Here is a 23,117-nt window from a genome sequence, read left to right as displayed (position 1 = left end):
CATCTCCGGTCTGCTGAAGTACGTGTATGTATTTTTGAGTGTGTCTGTGCAGGAGAAGGTGTGGTCTGCATTCATCCTGATTGGAGATCCTGAAATCTAGAGACCCTGATTCCAGTGAAAAGGACCTCCCCGGACATTCTAGAGGGCCGAAAGTGTACCATTTGTTTTGCTTTGATTTGGGTTCCTTTGTGATTGTGTGTTGGCGCTTTGAGAAACCTGCTTTTGTCCTGGTAAAGGGAAGTAGGGAGTGTGATGCCATTTCTTTTATATATGTTACTATTTTTCATTATAAATTTGTTAATAAATTTACTTTTTGCTTGATGCTACCTTGGGAGTGAGCGCACATTTCATTTAAGCTATGGCTGGCCTTAGACGATTGTAACAGTGTGCACATTATATTTCAGCAATGGTGATAGTATGATAGTATGTTATTCTGACCACAGTCCTCATACCACACATCCACCTGCTGATTCAGTAATTACTCATTCATTCATTAACGCACCATCAGTTATGCATTTCAGGTTTCCTAAAAAGCTGACTGCCAACCCTTTATAACCCACTTCTCTATATCACCTCACAGAACCCAGTTTGTCAGGTTTTATGCTCTAAAATCTGAGTTTGTAAAGCAACTCGTAGCTGGATGTCCACCCTGTTCATGCTACCAAACCATGGACTTTGTTTTGAAATGTGTGGGAAAAGTTATTTGAATCAAGCGTAGGCTTAAGGGCAAAGTTGACCCACCCACGAGGAACAAAGCATGGTTTGATTTCTACGTGCTGCGCGCGCATCCAAGCGTAGATCTCGTGACAACGAAGGCTTTGATTGTTCCAGACGACTACAACGTATAATTTTTTTACTGGTTGTATTAAGTGTCTGGAGTTTGTTGCCTAGCAGTCTGAAAATGTCTCCTGATTGGTTGATAGCTCGCACTCTCTCCAGCGCGTGTTAGAGCGCTTGTGAAAGGTGCACGAGCGCGCTTCAGAACTGTTCCGAACTCTGGTGAACCCGTGGAACCTTGAGCTGCATCGGTTCTTCACTGTCAACATTTTGGAACATTCAGTTTGCATTATGTACTTCAGTTTATCGACAGAGGAGCAACATCTTTTGAAGTGGGAACAGAGTAAAGAGACAGATGGTTCCAGCTCACCTCACACAAGCGCACAAGCTTTCAGTGTAGGCTCATAGGCTGAAGGTGGGTGTCCACAGTTATTGTTATTCCTGTATTTTTAGATATTTATTTGGTATTTAAAATGATGCATTAGTTTGTGAAACACAGCTTTTTTAAAGTATCAATTTATTTCATGCGAGTATAAATTGAGAATCTTACAAACAGTACTTCAAATGCACTAAATACCTTGTAAAATAACCGAATTTGCGCTGGCATTATCAGATTGAGAGATGGACATGATTTGAATTTCATAAAAATAAATATTTGCTGTTGTCACTTCTTCTACACAAACCTCTCCTTTATGTTCCCCACTGAATATGTTTAACATTGAACTAGATTTTGCTTCTAAATAAAAGCCTGTCAGTTTAATTTTAGTAGAGATCAAATTTGGACGTTTTTATTTTCAGAATGCTTAGATGATGTCAACTTGTACTTCCATGCATTTTATGTCCAGAGAAGACAATGTTGTCTTTTTCATTGCAATCAGTTATCTTAATGTTTTTATGTTGTCAACATGTATTAAAAAAAAAAAACACTTAAATCTAAGTTAATTTAAAATTCCAACATGTAGGCTACTAAATATGGAAACATCTAGATTGATTGTTTTAAGTCAGAAATATAATTTAATGTGACTGGACTGACTGAGTATGTTGGGTTAGACGAATGAAAGTATTTTTAAGGATCAGATGAGGTATAAACAGCAGTGCTTTTGTTCACTTTTACAGCGGTACAGTACATTGACAGTGGGTTGCTTTAGTGAATAAAAATAAAACTGCTTGAAAATAAAATCTCCTCTGAAAGGTACTGTTCTCATATTGTGTTCAGATCTCATCATCTCATGGGATCTTGTTAAAAATGCAGGCTTTAAAATGACCATCTTGACAATATTATAGAGGAGCTTACCAAAGAGAATTAATGATTACAAGAATGGTACCATTAGTTCAATTAATTAGACAGGCCAGCTAAAATATTTAAATCTCAACGGAACTTTGAAGAGGTAGGACACTGCCAAAGGCTTCTTCTCCCTCCCACCGTGTCTGATGTCTGCCAGTGATGGCATAAAAGAGAAAAAAATATTTTCATTAAGGGAATTTGCTCATTCAATACACAGAGCGTTCAATAAGTTGGTATTACACTTAGCCTATTGTATACACAGACTATCCAAACTGTCTTTTTATATCTATTAAAACGCATATGTGAGAATTGTAAGGCAGATGAAGCGTTGTAACGTGTGATATTATGCTGGATAAAACACACACCATATGGCTTCATATTACACTTAAACCATGTTTTAAATCCAGGCTAATGGTCAGTTTTAACCCTGGCTTATGAACTTTCAAGGTGTCAAAGTGAAATAGTTTGGATAGTGTTGTTTGCATTTTACAGCGAGTTTTTAGAAGCAGACAACCACCATAAATCTCATTGCTTACATCATCCATGTGCTTTGAACAATTGCAGAAACTTGCAAAGCTGAAAGTTCCAGGAAAAAAAGCAAAAGCATTACCTGGAGTGATGCAGAGACACTATTATTTTTTGCGGCATGTTTCTGAAGACTTTGCCATCATTTACTTATCACCATATCAATAAGCAATAAGCTATCAATAAGCTATTCATAATTTTTCTCTACCTCATATTGCTGCTATTATATTCCCTGTACAACTTTTTTGCACATTCCTCTTAGTACTATTTAAGTCAACAACATACTGACCTGCACATTTATATTTATATTTTTTATCTATCTTTTTATTTTATTCTTTTATTTTATTTTATTTTTTTCTACTTTTCTTCTCTTAATATTTGTATACTTTATAATTGCATTGTCCTTGGAGCGGACCTGACCTACATTTCACTGCTGGTTATACTCTGTATAATTGTGTATGTGACAAATAAAACTCTTGAATCTTGAATCTTACCATGTCATTCCAAACCTGTATGGCTCTTTCTTCTGTGGAACACAAAATAAGATATTTTGAAGAATTTTCAACCGTTTTTGTTCAATGAAAGTCAGTAGGGTCCAAAACAAAATTGAACCCCACTGACCTTCAAAGTATCTGTATATTAATATTTCAGAATATCTGAAAAAGCAAGTCATACAGGTTTGGAAACAGATGAGGGCGAATGATGACCGAATATTCATTTTAGAGTAAACTAACTCTTTAATATAACCAGATATATTTTGTGCATGATTGTTATCACCATTAACTAATGGTTCACAAATGTACAGTGTGAAGTCTCAAAACCTGACTAAAGAATATTTACCAAACCGTGATAAAGTAAGAACATGATAATTCAGTTTTGTTCACCCATGGTCAAGAAAGACGATTCAAAGTGTGAAAAGCTCAAAGATGTGTCAGTTTTATTCTAAATTTAGACCAGCAGCCAAATCTTCATTATTATCGATACTGCTCTTTCCAGTCTGTCATACTAATGCACTTTCCTTCACTGGGTCACTCAGGGCTCACCGTTACCCAGAACACCATGATTCATGATTCATCAAGTCCGGCAGAGTTCTACGAGGACAACGCATCGCTGCTGTCCTTGGACTCTAGCGTATTCTTCAGCGAGCCCACGCTACCAAGCGACGATCCGCTGGACTTCTTCATTATAAATGTCGGAGGCAGCCGCTACATCCTCTCTCAGGAGCTGCTGGCCTCTCACCCAGAGACTCGCCTAGGCAAGCTGGCGCTCTCCAGTCGAGACTCTGCATTAGATCTGTGCGACGATGCAGATTTCTTGGAGAACGAGTTCTTCTTTGACCGAAACTCGCAGACCTTTCAGTACATCATGAACTTCTACAAGACCGGTCATTTACATGTGCGAGAGGAGCTTTGTGTGATCTCGTTCCTTCAGGAGATCGAGTACTGGGGCATCGATGAGCTCCGCATAGACAGCTGTTGCAGGGACAAGTACTACCGCAGAAAAGAGATGAAGGAGTCATTGGATATTCGTAAGGATGCTGATATAATGGACAACGAGGAGGAGGACTTCACTGGCATTTTGTGCCAGGGCTTACGCCAACGTCTATGGGACCTTATGGAGAAGCCAGACTCCTCTAAGGCGGCCAAGACGTTTGGAACACTATCCATGTTGTTTGTGGCGGTGTCCATCGTGAACATGGTTCTGATTTCACTGGACTTCACTATACTTGGTGCACCCTTCATCTTGGATGCTCTTGAGTACATTTGTATCATTTGGTTCACAGGAGAGCTGGTGCTCAGGTTCATGTGTGTTAGAGATAAGTGTAGGTTCAGCGGGAGTGTGGTGAATATCATTGACCTGCTGGCTATTCTGCCCTTCTATGTGACTCTGGCTGTGGAGAGCCTGCATGGAGGATCTACGGAGCTGGAGAACGTTGGACGGGTAGTTCAGGTGCTGCGGCTATTGAGGTTTCTCAGGATGCTTAAACTTGGCCGACACTCCACAGGTGACATACCTATTGAAACTTATCACATAATCTTAGCATATAATCACACATTACTGGTTGAAAAGTTTGGGGAGATTTTTAATGTTTTTGAAAGAAGTCTCTTATGCTCACCAAGGCTGCATTTATTTGATCAGGCATACTGTAAAAAAAGTAATATTGCAAAATATTTTCTTTTTATATATATTTTAAAGTGTAATTTATTCCTGTGATGGCAAAGCTGAATTTTCATCAGCCATTTCTCCAGTCTTCAGTGTCACATGTAATATGCTGATTTGGTGCTCAGGAAAAATGTCTTATTATTGTTATTATTATCAATGTACTTTATTTGTTTGAAAATTAATAAATAATAATATTTTTGCGGATAGCATGATAAGTTTTTTTCATTGATGAATAGAAAATTCAAAAGAACAGCATTTATTTAAAATATAAATATTTTGGAACATTATAAATATTTACTGATCAGTTTAATGCATCCTTGCTGAAACAAGCAATAATTAAACTTACTGACCCTAAACTTTTGAACGGTAGTGGACCTTTTTGAAATGAATTCAGGCAGAAAATATACAAACACAAATGTTGCATAAGGAACAAACTGAAATTGAAGTAATTTACGGAAAGTCTAGCTTTCATTCACATATAAACCTGTAATAAACATTATTTATTTATGCATATTTATTTATTCATGAAGATAAAGAAAATTGCATTGAAGCTCTGCATAGAAAATATAGACGAAAACAAAGTCAAGTGGAATACACGGCACACTGTTTAGCAGTTCACCAGAACATTTGAGCATTTCTCTGTCCTTATGGACTCTCAACCTGGGGAATGAAATAATTCATGAAGATGTAAGTATATTTTTGGGAGAGTGAGTACATTTATTTATCCATTCATATTTTGACAGTATCCCAAGGAGTCTTAGAGGAAGATCCTTTAGACACACAAACAGTTAATGAGCACAGACTTGTGGCTTTGATCTTGCATTTTTGTGGAAGGAAAGAATCTCTTTCTAAGATGCTTCCACGAAGTCATTATAATTAAACAACATTATATGCAAGAGCTAAAACCGTATTGTTGAGGAATTTGGTGGGACTGGGGCTTATCATGCCAACCTCAATGTGAAAATGTAAAATAAGGAAAAACAGAGCTTGATAATTAATCCTTTGGATGGGAATTAATTCCAAAAGTTATTTTTAAAGGAGATAAAGCCATATTTTGTGGCTAAATAACAGACTGAATTTTCACAGGGTCTCACTACCATTAAATTTAGATTTAACACATTTCTAAGCAGACAATGTCAGTTCTGTTCTGAAGATAAATATCTGAAGTAAACACTGACAGATAATCCACCAAGTTAATTTTCATATCCGTCACATTTTAATAATGGGGTCCCTCTCGTCTACAGCGTTCTCTCTGCCCCTCTGAAGGTGTTTATTGTCAGTAGTAGCTAATCTGATCAGAAGACACAAACCAAATGAAAATCAGGCAGACAGTCCCCATAGTCGTAAACATCAAATATGAGCTGTCTTCAGACAAATATGACACGCTAGTCAAGATGAGAATGGAACCAAATGAAAAAACTAATTCAATATCTATCTTTTGAGTGTTCCCCAGTGCATTTTCATTTCCTCAAAATAGAAGCCTAGTTCTTCACAGCCACTCATGTTGACTCCAGCACCTCAGACGTGGGTCAAGGGGTCTAAAAAGTCAGTATATTAATGACAAAATACGGTTTCTACTTCTAAAAATAAAAGGACATGCTTTGATATGCACAATAAGTAGGCTAGGTGTCGACTTTAGATGTTCTTTCTGTAAATGTATTCAGCGAGGCCGCTAAAAAAAGAATAAATAAAGCATTTCTCAGGAAGACGTGCCATTTTGGAGTGAGAAAGTGTAGCAGCTGTTCTCGGGTGTCTATATTTAAAGGCTAGAATCTCTGGGATGATTTGATTACTGTTATATTATGTCTTGACTTCTCTTTTGCGGTAAGATTCACACACTGGCAGATGCAAATTTAGAGGGTTTTTTCCTATATATACTAAAAAAGATGTTTAGGCGCTATGGGATCTAACCTATATAAGCTGGCTGGCACAATGTAAAGCATGCATTCAAAAGGCTCTCTGAAACCTAGACCAACACTTGAGCAATGTTACTTCATAAAACACCACTACTGACTTTTGAGTCTACATTAGTATTTAGATAAGATATCTAGAGCCATCCTTTAAAGTTTGAATTTGTTTGTATACAGAAATCAAGATGTTCATGCTCTCTGTAGAACATGTTACACCAAAATAAAATCATGCGGTCAGTGATTCAAATTCTGTCAATAGCATCTTTTGTTAGTAGTAATGATTTGGCATGCAAATTGTCCAGTAATCACTTCAATTGGTCAGTGGCAAAATTGTTTGAGCGACATGTAAAAAAAAAAAAGAATAACACTTGCCGTAGGTTGATTCTTTGTTACATAGAGTTCAGTGCATTGGGGAACGCTGACACAAATTACACAAATTAGCAGAAAGTGCCATAATGTTTTTCCTTCCCTAATTATTTGAGAGGCCTCTCCTTTTTCATGCTATTGTTTAAAGGTTAAAAGTAATTATGTAATTAGGTTAATTACTTGTAGTAGTCTCTATCCTTTTGGTGTGCAGTAATAATGTTAAAATTAGGGCTTTCAATTTAACACATTTATTTAATGTATTTAAATATAAAAAAATATTGAAAATATTATTTTTTTAATTAAAGAGTATTAAAAGAAAATCACACACCTGACATGGAAATAAAACAACCACTTTATTGAGTTTTAATGTCACTTTTTACAACGTCTATTAAAATAATAATTTAATTAATTTTGGAATTATTTGCAGTTCATTTTATTATTTAATCTGAATATTCTGTAATTGATTGACAATTCCTTTCTTCTGTGGAACACAAAAGAGGATATTTTAAAGAATGTTGGTAACTTGTTTCCCATTGACTTATGGACAAAAATCAAATGGAAGTCTTTGGGAACCAAAACTATTTGGTTATCAGCATTCTTCAAAATATCTTCTTTGTGTTCATCAGAAGTCAGTCAGTCATACAGGTTAGGAACAACATGAGGGTGAATAAATTATGACAGAATTTTGTTTTTGGGTGAACTATCCCAGTGCATCTGTTCAAAATGAAACGAATATTCACATGCCACCAATGCCATGTTTTTCTGAACAGCTATTTGAAAACATGTAAATACTGTTTGACTTCATTTCTTCTCATTGACAAATTAAACAAATGTTTGTGTTGGTGTGAATAGGCCTTTAGATTAAGGAACTTTATCTCCTCTTTGTGTGTTCCAGGTCTCAAGTCTTTGGGAATGACGATTGCCCAATGCTATGAGGAAGTTGGCCTCCTGATGCTGTTCCTTTCTGTGGGCATCTCCATCTTCGCCACAGTGGAATACGCCATTGAACACGACATGCCAGAGACCACCTTCACAAACGTGCCCAGCGCCTGGTGGTGGGCCACCACGTCCATGACCACGGTAGGGTACGGAGACATCCGTCCGGACACAGCGCTAGGAAAGGTGATGGCATTCATCTGCATCTTATCTGGCATTCTTATTCTCGCGCTGCCTATCGCCATCATCAATGATCGGTTCTCTGCCTGCTACTTCACACTTAAAATGAAGGAAGCGGCGCTGCGGCACGGGGAGGCGCTGAAGCGACTGACGCGCAGCTCGGCCTCGGATATGTCGGTGATAGGGGTGAACCTGCGGGACGCCTACGCCAGAAGTGTGCTGGAGATGCTGCGGTTGCAGGGGAGAGAGCGAGCCAGCACACGCAGCAGTGCAGGAGATCTCTGGTGGTAACAGTAGGCCTGCAAGCTACCGGAGAGAGTGACAGATAAAGAACAAGTGAGCGAGAGAGGTCTTTTACGGACCACAAATCTTTTAAAGGCCTCGTATCATGAGAAGTCAAAATTTGCTTTATCATTATAGAGTTTATTGCATTAGGAAAACATACTGTAACTTGCCTCAAAATAATTTATTTAAATCATACTGCAAAACAACTGAACGTTCTCATGTTTCTGATGTCATAAACACTAACTTTGCGATTCTGTAATAATCTAATGCAGCTTTGCAAAGTGGCTAAAGTTGTAAAACTGTATTAGAAATGAGCGCAAACCTGCAGCTTGCAGATAAAGTGCTGCCGCTCATTTCACATGCAAATGGGGCATTTCTTAATGTTGCGATATAATGGAAGTAGCAGCAGATCTTTTCTTCCATACTGTGATGTACATTCATTGGGGACTTGGTTCAGTTGTTGATTGGATAGAGGCAGTTGAACATGCAAACTTGCAGTCAATTGTAAGAAAGAGGCATGGTTTAAAGGTATAGTACACCCAAAAATGGCAATTCTGTCATCATTTACTCACTCTCATGTTGTTCCCAACCTGTATGACTTTCTTTCTTCTGTGGAACATCAGATATTTTGAAGAATGTTGGTGGCCAAACAGTTTTGGTTCCTATTGACTTTCATTGCATGGACAAAAAATAAAATTGAAGTCAATGGTCAACCACCAAAACTGTGATATTCTTAAAATATCTTCTAAAAAACATGAGGGTGAGTCATGATATGACATTTTGATTAAAGATTACGAGGTCAAAAAGGTTTAAAAATGAAACAAATACATGGATGAATGGTTTACAATAAGATCAATAACATGCATTTAGAAAATGAATAGCATGATTTTCCATTTCATATCAACTTTAAAAGACAGCAGCAGCAAAAACAGACCATTTAACAGTGGAGAATGGTCTTAAAAACTACTACAACTGTTATTATAAATTATATTTAAAAAATGAAATTGTTATTATAATTAAAAACAACAACAACAAAAAACTTGACATTGAACCTCAGGGAAAAAAATTACTTTAAAGACAGAAGTATATTACGACTCCTTTTAGGGTGAAGTGTGTGATTTCTTCACAACTAGTGGCACAAAACAGACTTGCAAAAATAAAGACTTTATTCAAACAGATTTCCCAAACACTGCCATTGGCTGGACAACAGTAAACCCCGCCCCAAACTCGCACCATTGGTTGAATCAGGTTTTATGCTGCTTAAAAGAACCAGAGCAATTCACATTTTGACCGAATCAACTTACAAATGACTTCAAAAGTACACTGCCCTCCAAAAGTTTGGAAACGCCCTAGAAAAGTGGGGTTTTGGACAATATTGGCATGAATCATTTTTAATTTGTGATAATTTTGTACTGATAAGGGACAACACAAACTCCGAAAACATATTTTATTACATAAACAGTTTATGCATAGAAAAAAACTTTAATTTTCAATTCATCAAAATATCCACCATTAGCAGCTATTACAGCTCTGCATAATTTGGGCATCGGAGCTGTCAGTTTATTCAAACATTGACTTTGAATTGAATCAATTGTTGAAGCTATTAAGGTGTGCTGACCCAAAAAACTTTTAACCAGGCATCACAGCTGGCAAAGGGGCATGTCTGACTTTGACATGTATATATTGCCATTATTATGTTTTATTGCTGGTCTTCAATGATAATGTCAAGTTACTTTAATGTATTTGCACCAAAAAATTATAAGGATTTATGCTGATATCGTCCAAAACCACACTTTGCCAGAGGTGTTTCCAAACTTTTGGAGGGCAGTGTATTTTAACGTGAAATTACAATCATCAAAATTATTTTTCCAAATTGCTACATGCGTGTTCTGTTCATCTTTGTGCAACTCACTGATTGTTTGTAATATAAGTAGTTTTTACTGTTCCATTTAAAGACATGTAATAAAATCTATGTCTGAATTTTCACGTTTAAGTTGTGTTTTTAAGGGCTGCATTTACATCAGAGCAACACTTTTTCCTGTGCATATTCCCCGCGACTTGTTGATCCTTTTAAAATACCACAAATGGCCGGAAGATTGTGATGACCTTGTAGGACCAACAGGTCTGCTCAAAGACGCATGGCTTATTTGACACATTGCTCTGAAACAGTTGCAGCTAGACATTCAGTGCTTAAAAGCTTAGAGAGAATCAGTCGCCCCACTGGTCACAGCTAGACAGTAAAAATGATTTGCACTGCAGGAACATATTATTATATGACAAGATATGACATGTAAATGGATAACAAGCCTTTAAAGCCTTTAATCTAAATTTCAGTGAAATTCTTCTTAAGAAAATAGAAGAAATCAACTTGCATTCGGATCCCCAGATTCATTTATTTCCAAGTAACTAATTTTGTATCGTTTGTGCTATAGAGAAATTAATGATGATGTTTTCTTTTCTAAGATATTTTTGGTCCAATCTGCAAAAACTAGGCAAAAAATATGCCATAGACTTTCAATAAAGGAAGGAACTGAGACGTATCTAGCAACTGCATAGCAACACCCTAGCAACCACCCACAACATTTTAGTATCATGTAGCCAATTTTTGCATGCAGCAAAAATATGTAAAATTCTAGGTTGAAAATAATCAATCAATGAAAAGCCTCCGTGTGTGAAGAAGACATCACCAGGCTTGCTATCCTAATAAATCCACTGAATCCAAGCTGAATGCTAAATCCACAGCCTGGAGATATGTTGGATTTGTGTTATTTCTATCTCTTGTGCCTTTTAAACTCTTTCCAAATGAACAAGAATACCTCCTCTCAATCGCTCACGATATATCAGACTATGAAAGTCCTTAAATGGTGCTTTGGTTCCTCTAACAGCAGATTGCTCGTACTGTTCCCAGGACATTTAAGGGATGCTGGCTCAAACTCTTAAAGATGTTTAAATATCTTAAGGAAGTTTGCTGTAATCATCTTAAATACACCTAAAAATAAGAGAGATTATGATAACCATTAGAGTTAGTGTAAGATTTAAAAGTGAAGCAATGTCATAGATTTTAATAAAATATACAGCAGATAGAAACTGTCTCTGACTTTGTATCATAAGTGAATTGAGCAGAAAGATAAAACAGGTCTTGTTGAACCTTCAGTTATACTAAAACATCGACATTTGTTTAATATCAGAATGAGAGTTTTTTCATTCTTCATTCTTTCAACTACATTCATAAAATTCAAGTGGACTTGATTAATTTGGGACTCAGTCAGAGGAAAACAGCACTCTACATGGTTGAGCTATATATAGGATGCATTTGAATGTGTTTGATCTACAGATAAGAGCTGTGTCTATTCCCTAGGTGACTGATGCCTGTCTACCTGGCTCCAGAAATTCAGATGCGAGTCCAAAGGGCCCACGTGTAATTAGAGTGCACTGTCTTTCCAGCTGCATTTGTGAGTGTGTGTACAGGTCTGTGTGCATGCATGCATGCATGAGTTGAAATGAACGGGGCAATGCAAAAGCAGAGGGGACATAAAAAAACTCCTAAGGGGATGTCACTGGTTAAAGAGGTTTAAAGTTACTGTCGTGGCACTAATGTGCTATTTTTCCAGGTCAGAGTGTATTGTGCTTAAAAAAAAAAAACATGTATATGAAATACTGAAGTAATGCAATTTGTACAAAAAGTGTAGATTACATTGGGCAAATTAGACTTTGCGTTTTTATTAACACTTTTATATAGCAGGATGCATTAAATTGACCAGTAAAGATTGTATCATGATTTCTACAAAAAATACTAAGTACAAATATTTTCAACATTGATAATAGTAAGAAATGATTACATGACACTGAAAACTGGAGTAATGGCTGATGAATATTCAACTTTGTCATCACAGGAATAATTAAAACAGACAACAGTTATCTTAAATTGTAATACAATTTACAATAATGCTGTTTTTAGTGTATTTTCATGAATTACATTCAGCCTTTGTAGCATTCCAAAACATTTTAAAAATCTTACAGCCCACAATCATTTAAACAGTAGTGTATGAAAGCTGCAGAATATGCTGAAAGGTCAAAGGTGAAAGTTTGTGACTGGTTAGTAAAATATGGGTCTAATCTGTGAAAGACTTTTTAATAAAAACAATTTTGTTGGTATTCATAGTGAATTCTTTACTACAGGTGGTTCAAAATGACCTGTAAACAATAAGGGTTAAGGGTTAATATAAGGGTTAATAAAACATGCAGTTAGCACACACACACACACACACAACAGCTCTTCATTCACTACTTATCACTTCAAAGAGAACCTATTTTGACTCTTGGGCCACAAACCAGTGTTAAGATAGAAAACGTTAACTGTGTTTTCCAAATGCTATTCTTCCAGTCATACAATCATCTTTATGGTCCTTTATGCGCCAATGCTACAGCTCACCTTGGAAAGCACAGAAGCAGATGCCTTTTAATAAGAGAAGCACTTCTTGAGACTATTTTGACTGAGTACAGAATAATGACTGAACGACTGTCAGTAGAGAAGTGTAGCAATTTTCAAGTCACGTCTAGGAAACACTCACCAAATCCCCTGTAAAAAGTGTCTCTGAGCAATCACTCTAAAACTTTTCCATTAAAATGTTTCAAAAGCACCGCATTTTACTATAATATGTCTGCTTTACTACTAGAGTTGTACATTTCTGAGAAAAAAAGATCCCCACCACAATTTTAGGGGGTTGTCATTCTAATTTTTTCTAAAATCATTCTAATTGTAAAAGAATAGCAAAGTCGACAGCATATAACGATAACAGCACAGTGGAACAATATCCTTAATATTGCTTTCAGAATGATTTTTTCCAGGTGATGAACAATAAAAAATTGACAGTCAGAAGCTGTTCTGCTTTAAAGAGCTTGTGCAGTATCCGCTTAAAATAAGCAGAACATAATTGTGCATTGACGTGGATACTAATATAGTTATTGTTATTAGTTATCTGTCTTGGTGTGAATGGGTCTTAAAGGCATAGATCACCCAAAAATGAAAATTCAGTCATCCTCATGTCATCCCGTAAGACCTTTGTTCGTCTTCAGAACGCAAATTAAGATATTTTGATGAAATGTGTGAGTGTGAGCTTTCTGACCTTGCATAGACAGCAATGCAACTAAAACATTTAAGGCCCAAATCGTTAAAATAGTCATCAAAGTTTCAACCGTAATGTTATGAAGCTACGAGAGTCATTTTTGTGCGCAAAGAAAACAAAAATAACAACTTCACTCAACAATTTCTTCTCTTTGCACATTCACGAGTGTACCACGACACATGCGTGTAGTGGTGCTGACGCTAGAGTCGGCATTTTGACGTAGAACCTGGATGCACTGCGCTTTGTTTACAAGCAGAGCAATACGGCACATTCATGCGTCATGGCAGTCTCGTAAACGTGCCACACAGAAGAGAAGAAATTGTTGAATAAAGTCGTTATTTTTGTTTTCTTTGCACCCAAAATGTATTCTCAAAACTTCATAATATTATGGTTGAACCACTGATGTCACATAGACTATTTTAACGATGTCCTTACTACCTTTCTGGGCATTGAACATGGTAGTTGCGTTGCTGTCTATGGAGGGTCAGAAAGCTCTCAAATTTCATCAAAAGTATCTTAATTTGTGTTCCGAAGGTGAACGAAGTTCTTACGGGTTTTGAAATGACATGAGAGTGAGTGATTAATGTCAGAATTTTTATTTTTATGTGAACTATCCCTTTAAGTTTGACTTTAGAAAAGTAACAGTGCACTTCTCTTTTACAAGCTGCATTACACATTAACATTGTGTGCAACTACTACACACTGGCTAATGGTTATAATAAAATCATCCATTCACCTGGTAACGAGGATATCCTTCCTTTTTGAAGTCAAGGACACTGGTCAAGCTGTTCTCTTTCCCGGTGAGTCCTGACAGTGGTGATGAAAAACGAGTGCTAAAATGACCCGTGATTCCATGAGGCGTCTCACAATTAGGTCAGGGCACCTGGGGAGGGGTAAGGGCCGTTCCTGAGAGACAGACGAGCACAAGGTTAGAACAAAGACTAGGAGACAGACTGTTTGTGTAAAGATGTTCAAATACTTATTTAATATTTAAATAATACAAATATTTAACTGGTGATGTATGGTGTATAGGTTTAATTAAAATCAATACCATCTACACAAAAGATTGTCATTTGTATCAAAATAGTATGGTGAAGTGTGATCCCATGGATTCCCCTGTAATTTGAGCAGAACTCAAGAGCTGACATGAAAGACTTCCCCGTCTGACTTCTTTCACTTGAAAATCCTATTTTGTCCAATCAACTGCCGCATCATGACATTCAGCAGTTTAATAGAATGTACAGCTCTCTTCTCTCTTTGCATATTGCGCTCACAAAACATATTGCCCTTTGGTTCACTTACCTTAATGGCTGAAGATCTTGTTGTTATCGATTTACCATGTATGTGAAATTGCCCCACTGATCATCCTTGCACTAAATGGATTTCACATCATCCATGTGGAAGGAAACACAAGCTGGACCAAGTGAGGTGGATCATCTGTTTTTGTATATAAAGCACAGTTTTGTTCAGTTGGAACCTTCATGCACTTGTGCACCACAGTATTGTGCTCTTTGACTTCTTTAACACCAACCTCCTTCTTCGATCTGAACAAGCCCAGAGCGATGTAGGTGACGCCCCCACGATCTTTTGGAGCATAGGCATGGACGGCCAGCATTTTGTGAGGCTTCAGGACTGTAAGTAGTTTGGTAGTTTGCAACACTACTTCTATCTATCTATCTATCTATCTATCTATCTATCTATCTATCTATCTATCTATCTATCTATCTATCTATCTATCTATCTATCTATCTATCTATCTATCTATCTATCTATCTATCTATCTATCTATCTATCGAGTACACCATTCAAAATTGATTCCAATTAAATTCCAGAATTTGAATTCAGATTTTAAAAAGCAATTGAAATTTGAATTTAAGCAAGTAGAATTAAAATTAAATTAATACAAATTCAATAATTCAACTGCAACAAGAACGACTGACAGACAGACAGACAGACAGAACAACTGACAGACAGAAAGAACATCTGTCAGACAGACAGACAGAATGAATTACAGAAAGACAGAATGACCATCAGACAGACAGAATGACTGACAGACAGACAGACATAATGACAGACAGACAGAACAACCAAAAGACAGACAGAATGATTGTCAGACAGACAGAACAACTGACAGACAGACAGACAGACAGAACAACCAACAGACAGACAGTACAACAGACGGAATGACTGTCAGACAGAAAGAAACTCTGACAGACAGAGAGACAGACAGAATGACTGTCAGACAGACAGACTGAACAACAGACAAACAGACGGAATGACTGACAGACAGACAGACATAATGACAGACAGACAGAACAACCAAAAGACAGACAGAACAACTGACAGACTGACAGACAGACAGACAGAACAACCAACAGACAGACAGTACAACAGACCGAATGACTGTCAGACAGAAAGAAACTCTGACAGACAGAGAGACAGACAGAATTACTGTCAGACAGACAGACTGAACAACAGACAAACAGATGGAATGACTGACAGACAGACAGACAGACAGACAGACAGTTTGACCGACAGACAGAACGACCAAAAGAACAATGGACAGAGAGACAGAATGACTGACAGACAGACAGACAGACAGAACAACTGACAGACAGAAAGCAAGACAGACAGACAGAATGACAGACAGAGAGACAGACAGAATGACTGTCAGTCAGACAGACAGACCGAACAACAGACATACAGACAGAATGACCGACAGACAGACAGACAGACAGAACAACCAAAAGACAGACAGAATGATCGTCAAACAGAGAGAACAACTGACAGACAGACAGAAAGAACAACTGACAGACAGAGAGACAGACAGAAAAACAGACCGAATGACTTACAGACAGAAAGAACAACTGACAGACAGACAGAATAACCGACACAGACAGAATGACCGACAGATAGATCGAACGACAGACAGACAGAATGACCAAAGGAACAACAGACCGACAGAACAACAGACAGACAGAGAGACAGAACAACTGTCAGACAGACAGATAGAATGAGTTTGTTAAAGTACATACAAGTGAAGAAGTGAAGTGAAGAAAGCCCAAGGCAGACATACAAAAACATTACAGCTGGGACACATGAATAGGACAAGGCCACTGGAAACCAAGGATGTGCTTATTATAGCTGTATGAAACATCTTGAATATCTAAGCATACGAATTTGCCGAGCACACGTAATTGTGCAATGACCTTAAATATGCAGAAGAATAATTAATGTTGAAGAACTGCTCCCATTCGGTGACTTTTTATCCAACGATCAAGTCTTTTGGCCTCTAATTTGACCAATAATTCAGTTGTGTAACTTATCTTTTTCAGCCTTTAAAAAAACTATTCCTTTGATTAAATAATGATCGCCTGAGCACAAGTCTTTGATGTCAGACTTCAAACATTTGGTTTTTAAACAGTCAGTCCTTAAAGAAAACTCACTTTTGGACATACAGTAACTATAGTTTAAGCCTTTACAGAAGCACATTTGCTCAGGGACAGTTTCCAGTGCATGAAATTGGTAAAAAATTGCTCCATTTTTTCATATTTTAACAGTCAATGTTCCACAGACAGCTAAAATTGGACTCCTGCCTGTAGGGTGAGTGGGAGGAAGCTTTATGCATCTGAAGTCAACCTGTTGTTGGTGCTAATGGCTGCCCCTGTTTTATGACAGGACCTATAAACTGAGTTTAGTATATCAACTAGTCTTTGCCCAAGGACTATCCTTGGCCTTATCCTTGGCTCATCCATTTCCACAAAATGATTTCCACAAGGCCAGATAGAAATAGGTAACTGGAACGATTATCTGTTAAGTGTCTGCTATCTGCACACGCATATCTCCAGCATTGCATTAATATACTGTACTTTATCGCAGAAAGATGCAGTGTTTAAGTGAAGCACTTCAGCAGGACCTCAGAGTGAGAGTATGTTTCAATTTAGCAACTCTTTGGTCCTTTTGCAGACCTGTGATGGCGGATTAAACCGTTATGTACCGCACTTCCTGCAACAGATCAAACATTAGTGCTACTTATGTAGCTCAAGAGAAGATCAGCTGATATTTTTCTCTTTTCTGTGTCAGTGGGAGGAATATGTTATCCCATATCTGAAGCAGAACTGTATCAGAAAACATTTGCTTGTACGCCAAAGACTTTTTCTTGATATTCTACACATGCAAAATGTGAAAGACGGAAGGTTAGTTTATTTCTGGAGCTGCTGACTGACAGTTTGCTGTCATATTTGGAGAGCAAATGTACACAACGTTGATAAAATATTACAAATTTTGAAGTGAACTTAAAATAAGTTAAATGGAAGTGTGCTTAATATGCTTAGATAAGCAGATCTACACATTAGCTCAGTTCCAAAACGTAATAGTAATGGTAAAATAATTACATAAGAAAAATAAGCGCATAAATATACAGCACATACAAACATTGGGTAACTGAGTAGGATGCATTCAGCGCTGACTTAGAATTTGGCCAAACATAGCAACATGATTCTCTTGCCTATGGCTTTTGGAACAGGTTTCAAATTTGGGATGCATTTATGATGACTTAAAATTCAGGTTTGGAACAGACATAATGCTGTAAAAATACAGAAAAGACTCTGGGGAAAAAAAAACTGAAATAGCATTCATGTTTGAGAGGTAGAATGCTTTTTTCCTCTCAAAACAACTAAACAGAATTCCTTTCAAAATGCTATCTTTTTACACACTCAGATAGGTGAAGAGTAATCTATAATGTATAATCCTGTCCAACACAAATATTTCAATTTTAGCGCAAATATCATGTAATTGCAAATCTGGAATAACACATGGTGTGACGGATTTCAGACAGCTTTTAAATACCTGCCAAAAATGCTGCAGTGTGTCACAAGCTCACCCAATTTTGAAGACGGGATTTTAGGGGGCTGACCATTCATGGATCATCGTGCCAGCCAGAAAAGAGAGAGACAGAATAAAATGGGAGAGAGAATCAAAAAGAGATGGAAAGCTGTGGAAGCCCATTGTGCTATGCACTTTTCTCTAAGACTGCAATTGGGGGACGACAAAAGCAGTAATTCACAAAGACTGCGAGAAACCTTCTTTCAAAACCAAATGTATTGTTTCTCAAAAGATTCCCTGTGCTGTTTGGACGGTATACTTCAGTGCAGGACAACAATAATTCACCCTTAAAAACATATACGAATGTCATCATATACATTATATAACAAAAGACCAAGAGCTATTTATTTCACAGAAATATAGCACAAACTTACTTCTTGTGCAAAACATTTCACAAAAATTATAAACGTTTAACCCCATTCCAGCTGTGTTGCAGTGAATATGTAAAGTACATTTGATATCATTTGTAATTATGATTTTTTAAATGGTGTCATCAATACAAAATACTAAATCAAATATTCTTTGTATATTTATGCATTTTGACCAAATAGTTGAATAACTGAATTAAGACAAATCAAATGACAGAATTAGTCAAAGAGATGCATCTGAGTTTTACTGCATATTTCTGATTAGATACTGTATATATACAGTTATATATGGCAATGAATAATAATACAAGCCTGTATTTTTATATAGATCACATACTTCCAAGGCACTCACGTGGTAAGATAAAAAGCCTTTAATGTACTGGGCTTAAATCATTACAAAACAAAAAACAGCCTTCTTCAGGACCGTCCTGAAGAAGGCTGTTTTTTGCAGAAATGCATAGATCTACTTTTAACCATTTTGTAATGATTTAAGCCCAGTACATTAAAGGCTTTTTATCTTACCACGTGAGTGCCTTGGAAGTATTTCGTCTATATAATTAGATTTTTTACATCCACCACATCCAATGAGCACCAGTGGCTTTATAAAGACACCCGTGTAGCACTCTCTGCTTCTGTTTTTTATTAATTGAACAGATCACAATAGCAATACTGTAAATTCAGATTGAAAATTTCAGCTCAATTGGCCAATAGTTTATGATGAAGAAATACTAAATGGAATGATAAAATAACTCCATAAATTATACAAATTATTTGATTAAATAATAACACCAATGACGACTTTTACCCTAATTTTAAGTGATGCATACATTTTTTTTACTCTACAAATGTATTTTGTCCATATTATATTGTCAAAACTTAATTTCAAAATAAAGACACTTCCTGTCAAATAATTTTGGGGATATTTATAATTATTGCACTCATATTCATTCAAATTAGCTCAAAGAATACCATATTATATTATAATGAATGGTACATGTCCAAAATACATTGATAATACCAATTTTGTAAGGTTTAAAAAAAATGCATAGTAGAAATGCATCAGTGTACTTTTAAATTAATTCAAGATGTACCATTTGCTTTTTTATACCTACATTTCACTGCTGGTTATACCCTGTATAATTGTGAAAAATCTTGAATCTTGAAATCTTGAATCTTATTCTGCTCACAGTGCTATCATTAGAAGGCCCTGGTAAATAGGACACTGTGAAAGAACAGGCAAATAAATAAAAAATTAAAAAAAATCTCTAAAGTGTTATCTAAAGCTGAAGTGCCGACTGTGTGCTTGGATTGGGGCCCGGAGACGACAACCATTTCAATCAAATATTAATGCACCCCTTTAGCTGCATTCATTCATAGCTGCTTTTGTGGTTGCTGGCCACTCTCATGGTTGTTCTTTTCCCAGGTGGACCCTGATGACGAGGTTAATTATCTCAGCTTTTAGCTACACATTAGTCTTTGGTGTTGTTTGTTCATGTTCCAACTGCTCACAGATGTGCCCTGAAGTGGCCCTGTGAACCAGCGGGTATCTGATCAGAGAGAATGATGCCACACAATGGGCACTAATTAGAGAAAAGCAGACTGTGTGTGCCTGGGTCTGTGTGCGGTTTGATTTGAAAACAGTGTCTTTCACTCAGCATTCAATATATATATGGTTGTCTGGTAGGTGCAAATGTAATTCAAAGTGTTTTTGTGTCTTATTGGTCATTAGTACAGAACGCCCTTATTTTTGTGTTTGTTGAGTGAAACATTATTGATATTAGGCTAATATACAATATCAAAAGACCTTATAATCTTTGTTTTTCCATACGCAATATCATAAGATTTTATAATCTTTTTTTCCCCCATACACAATATCATAAGATCTTTTAATCTTTGAAAAAAAAAAGTGAGTGCAAATATACAACGGATCAATAAACAAAAAGCTAACAGTGATTAACATTTTAGGTACAATATTACCAGTTATATTGTTTTTGTTTCGTGAACGACAATATTCAGAAACCTCAGAATTAGCGTTGCTTGTTTCCGAGCAACACACATACAGTGACCTTTTGGTGCTGAATGTGTTTTTGGATAAATTGGTTGAATAAATGATTCAATGACTCACCCATAATGTCACTTGTTCCATTTCTAAATGAATCAAATGAATGTTGAATTCGCTCATAAAAATGGTCATCTGCTGGCACCTACTGGCTGAACTACCGAACAAACTGACAAAAAATATGAACTTTGAAGAAGGTATCCAAGTCATTTTGTAACTTGGCAGGGCACTCTTGCCTTTTTGCTTGTACCAGCCTAGCAACCAAACAGAACAACCTAGCAACTATCCAAAACCCCCTAGCAACTGCACAGCAACTCGTTAAAAACACTGCTGCATTCGGCCAACTTAAGTAAAATGTCCAGCTGCATAACACATCGTGAGAAATGAGGAGACACACCACATCTCAAAAGCGAAATATCTGCCGGTGTGACTCATCCTCGCCTTCAAAGCAAGAAAATCAGTAACACTCTTTTGGTTTGGATCTTGGATCCCCTATTTCATCATCGTCACTTGTGATGTAGGTCAGAATGTAGGACAGGACATGAGAAAATATGTTCTTATGTAAGGCTTATGTATAATTTTTTGAGTCTTGGGTGTTTGGGACATTGGAAAGAACAGCAGAAGCCTCTGGTGGCGGGGGATGTGAGGTGAGAACTGTGCCGTTGATGCACGCTTTAATTCAGCAGACAAAGACGGCTGGTGCATTGTTCAAAGTTAAGAAGAAGCTTCTGAAGTGACTAGATTCTCAAGACTGAAGCTAGGCTAAGTAAAAAATGCATTGTTTTAGCACCGCTAAAAGCATTCCAGCTTTATTAATTTGATAAAATGATTCAGAACAATAGTTAATTATGTTACTTACATTTTAAAGCTTCCACTAAGAAAACAACTGACCTGGCCACAAGACGGACATTGCAATAATATTACAATATTAAGTAATATATTAATCTGCAAATCCAGTCAGTGGGCTAGTTTAGAATATAACATGTTTTTTTGTCTATTTTACACAAAGTAAAGATTCTCCATCAGCCTCTGATTCCATGATGAACCTTTAATATCCAAAGAACCAAAAAGAAGAACCAACTGATCTTTTTTTTTTTTAAATGTTCTTCACACTAATAAGAAAAAAAATGTTAACTGAAAGGTTATTTGGGGAACCAAAAATGGTCCATATGGCATCACCGAAAAATAAAATAATAATAAATAAAATAAAATTGGAACCCTGCATATTTTTAAGAGTGCATTCTTTCTAATCTAACTCATAGGTCTTCTGAGTAATGTTTTCATTTTCTAGCTTGAACTGGAGACTCCTCAGCTACCAAAATGTTTATATTCACCATAAAACTTTACACTGAAATCCCACAAGTCAATTTTTAAATAGTTTTCTACAGTACCTTTTTGAATTGCAAGATGGCGCCAGTGACCTTGTGTTGGTATAAAAAGTAGACATGGAAGTACCACAGTTTTGTTGTCAACATGTATTATGCATACTTCCAACTTATATAGGCTAATATACGTCAAAAAAATTCAACCTCTTAATATTCAATAGATAAAAAAATACCATGATGACCTGCATCCAAGGAGATTCTAATGTGTGCCACCAATTCACCCTTTATTCAATGAGACTATGACAGTCGAAATGCTGAATTATGGAAAAAACTATACATTTAATGCCAATATAACTTGTTTTTTGAAATTGGTTCAATTAGGCCTAAATCACAGGTCAAATTAAGAACAACAGTAATGAAGGGTGTAGTAGATTATGCCTAGAAATGTATTTATACTACACAATTCAGTATACACTCTAAAGAACTTTAGTTCCAGCTATAGGCCTAGGATATAGGATAGGTATTTTGGAAATCAAACATTTAATTCATGACACATATGTCACTCCTAACGCGACAAAATCTTTATCCCTCTCAGGTTTTCTCCTTGCATTGTGCTGCCATCTGCTGAGCGATTAGACAAAATGCCTCCACTGAAGTGAGACGCCAAGTTTCTAACCTCATTTGGAATAGCTAAATAATAATGCAGCGTTTATAAATTACTAGTCATTAATTAACTTTCAATCACAAACCGTGTTCAAAGAGCATAGCTACGTTTATCGCTTCAGATATCATAGCTGTGGTGAGTCAGCTTGTATTTTCGCTTATCATTAAAACGTGGCCATATTTTTGAACAACCTATGTTGATGTTTTCTTTATGAGTGTAGTAAAATACTACAGTACTTGAGGACAATATAAACTATATACAGTA

At 36.6% G+C, this 23,117-nt stretch overlaps 1 protein-coding gene across 1 annotated transcript; it reads left to right on the top strand.

Moving 5' to 3' along the window:
• Positions 1-1,119: 1,119 nt before the first annotated feature.
• LOC306887287 (potassium voltage-gated channel subfamily V member 1-like) lies at positions 1,120-8,433 on the top strand (the record flags this gene model as incomplete). The annotated part of the gene is made up of 3 exons (XM_079444913.1): positions 1,120-1,192; positions 3,624-4,592; positions 7,922-8,433. Exons 2-3 carry the CDS (start codon positions 3,647-3,649, stop codon positions 8,431-8,433), a joined length of 1,458 nt encoding a protein of 485 aa, XP_079301039.1. The 5' UTR covers positions 1,120-1,192; positions 3,624-3,646.
• Between the last annotated feature and the right edge of the window lie 14,684 nt (positions 8,434-23,117).

The sequence above is a fragment of the Barbus barbus genome, assembly GCF_936440315.1.
Source record: "Barbus barbus genome assembly, chromosome: 21".
Classification (NCBI taxonomy): domain Eukaryota; kingdom Metazoa; phylum Chordata; class Actinopteri; order Cypriniformes; family Cyprinidae; genus Barbus; species Barbus barbus.
This window is presented reverse-complemented; position numbering and strand designations above follow the sequence as displayed.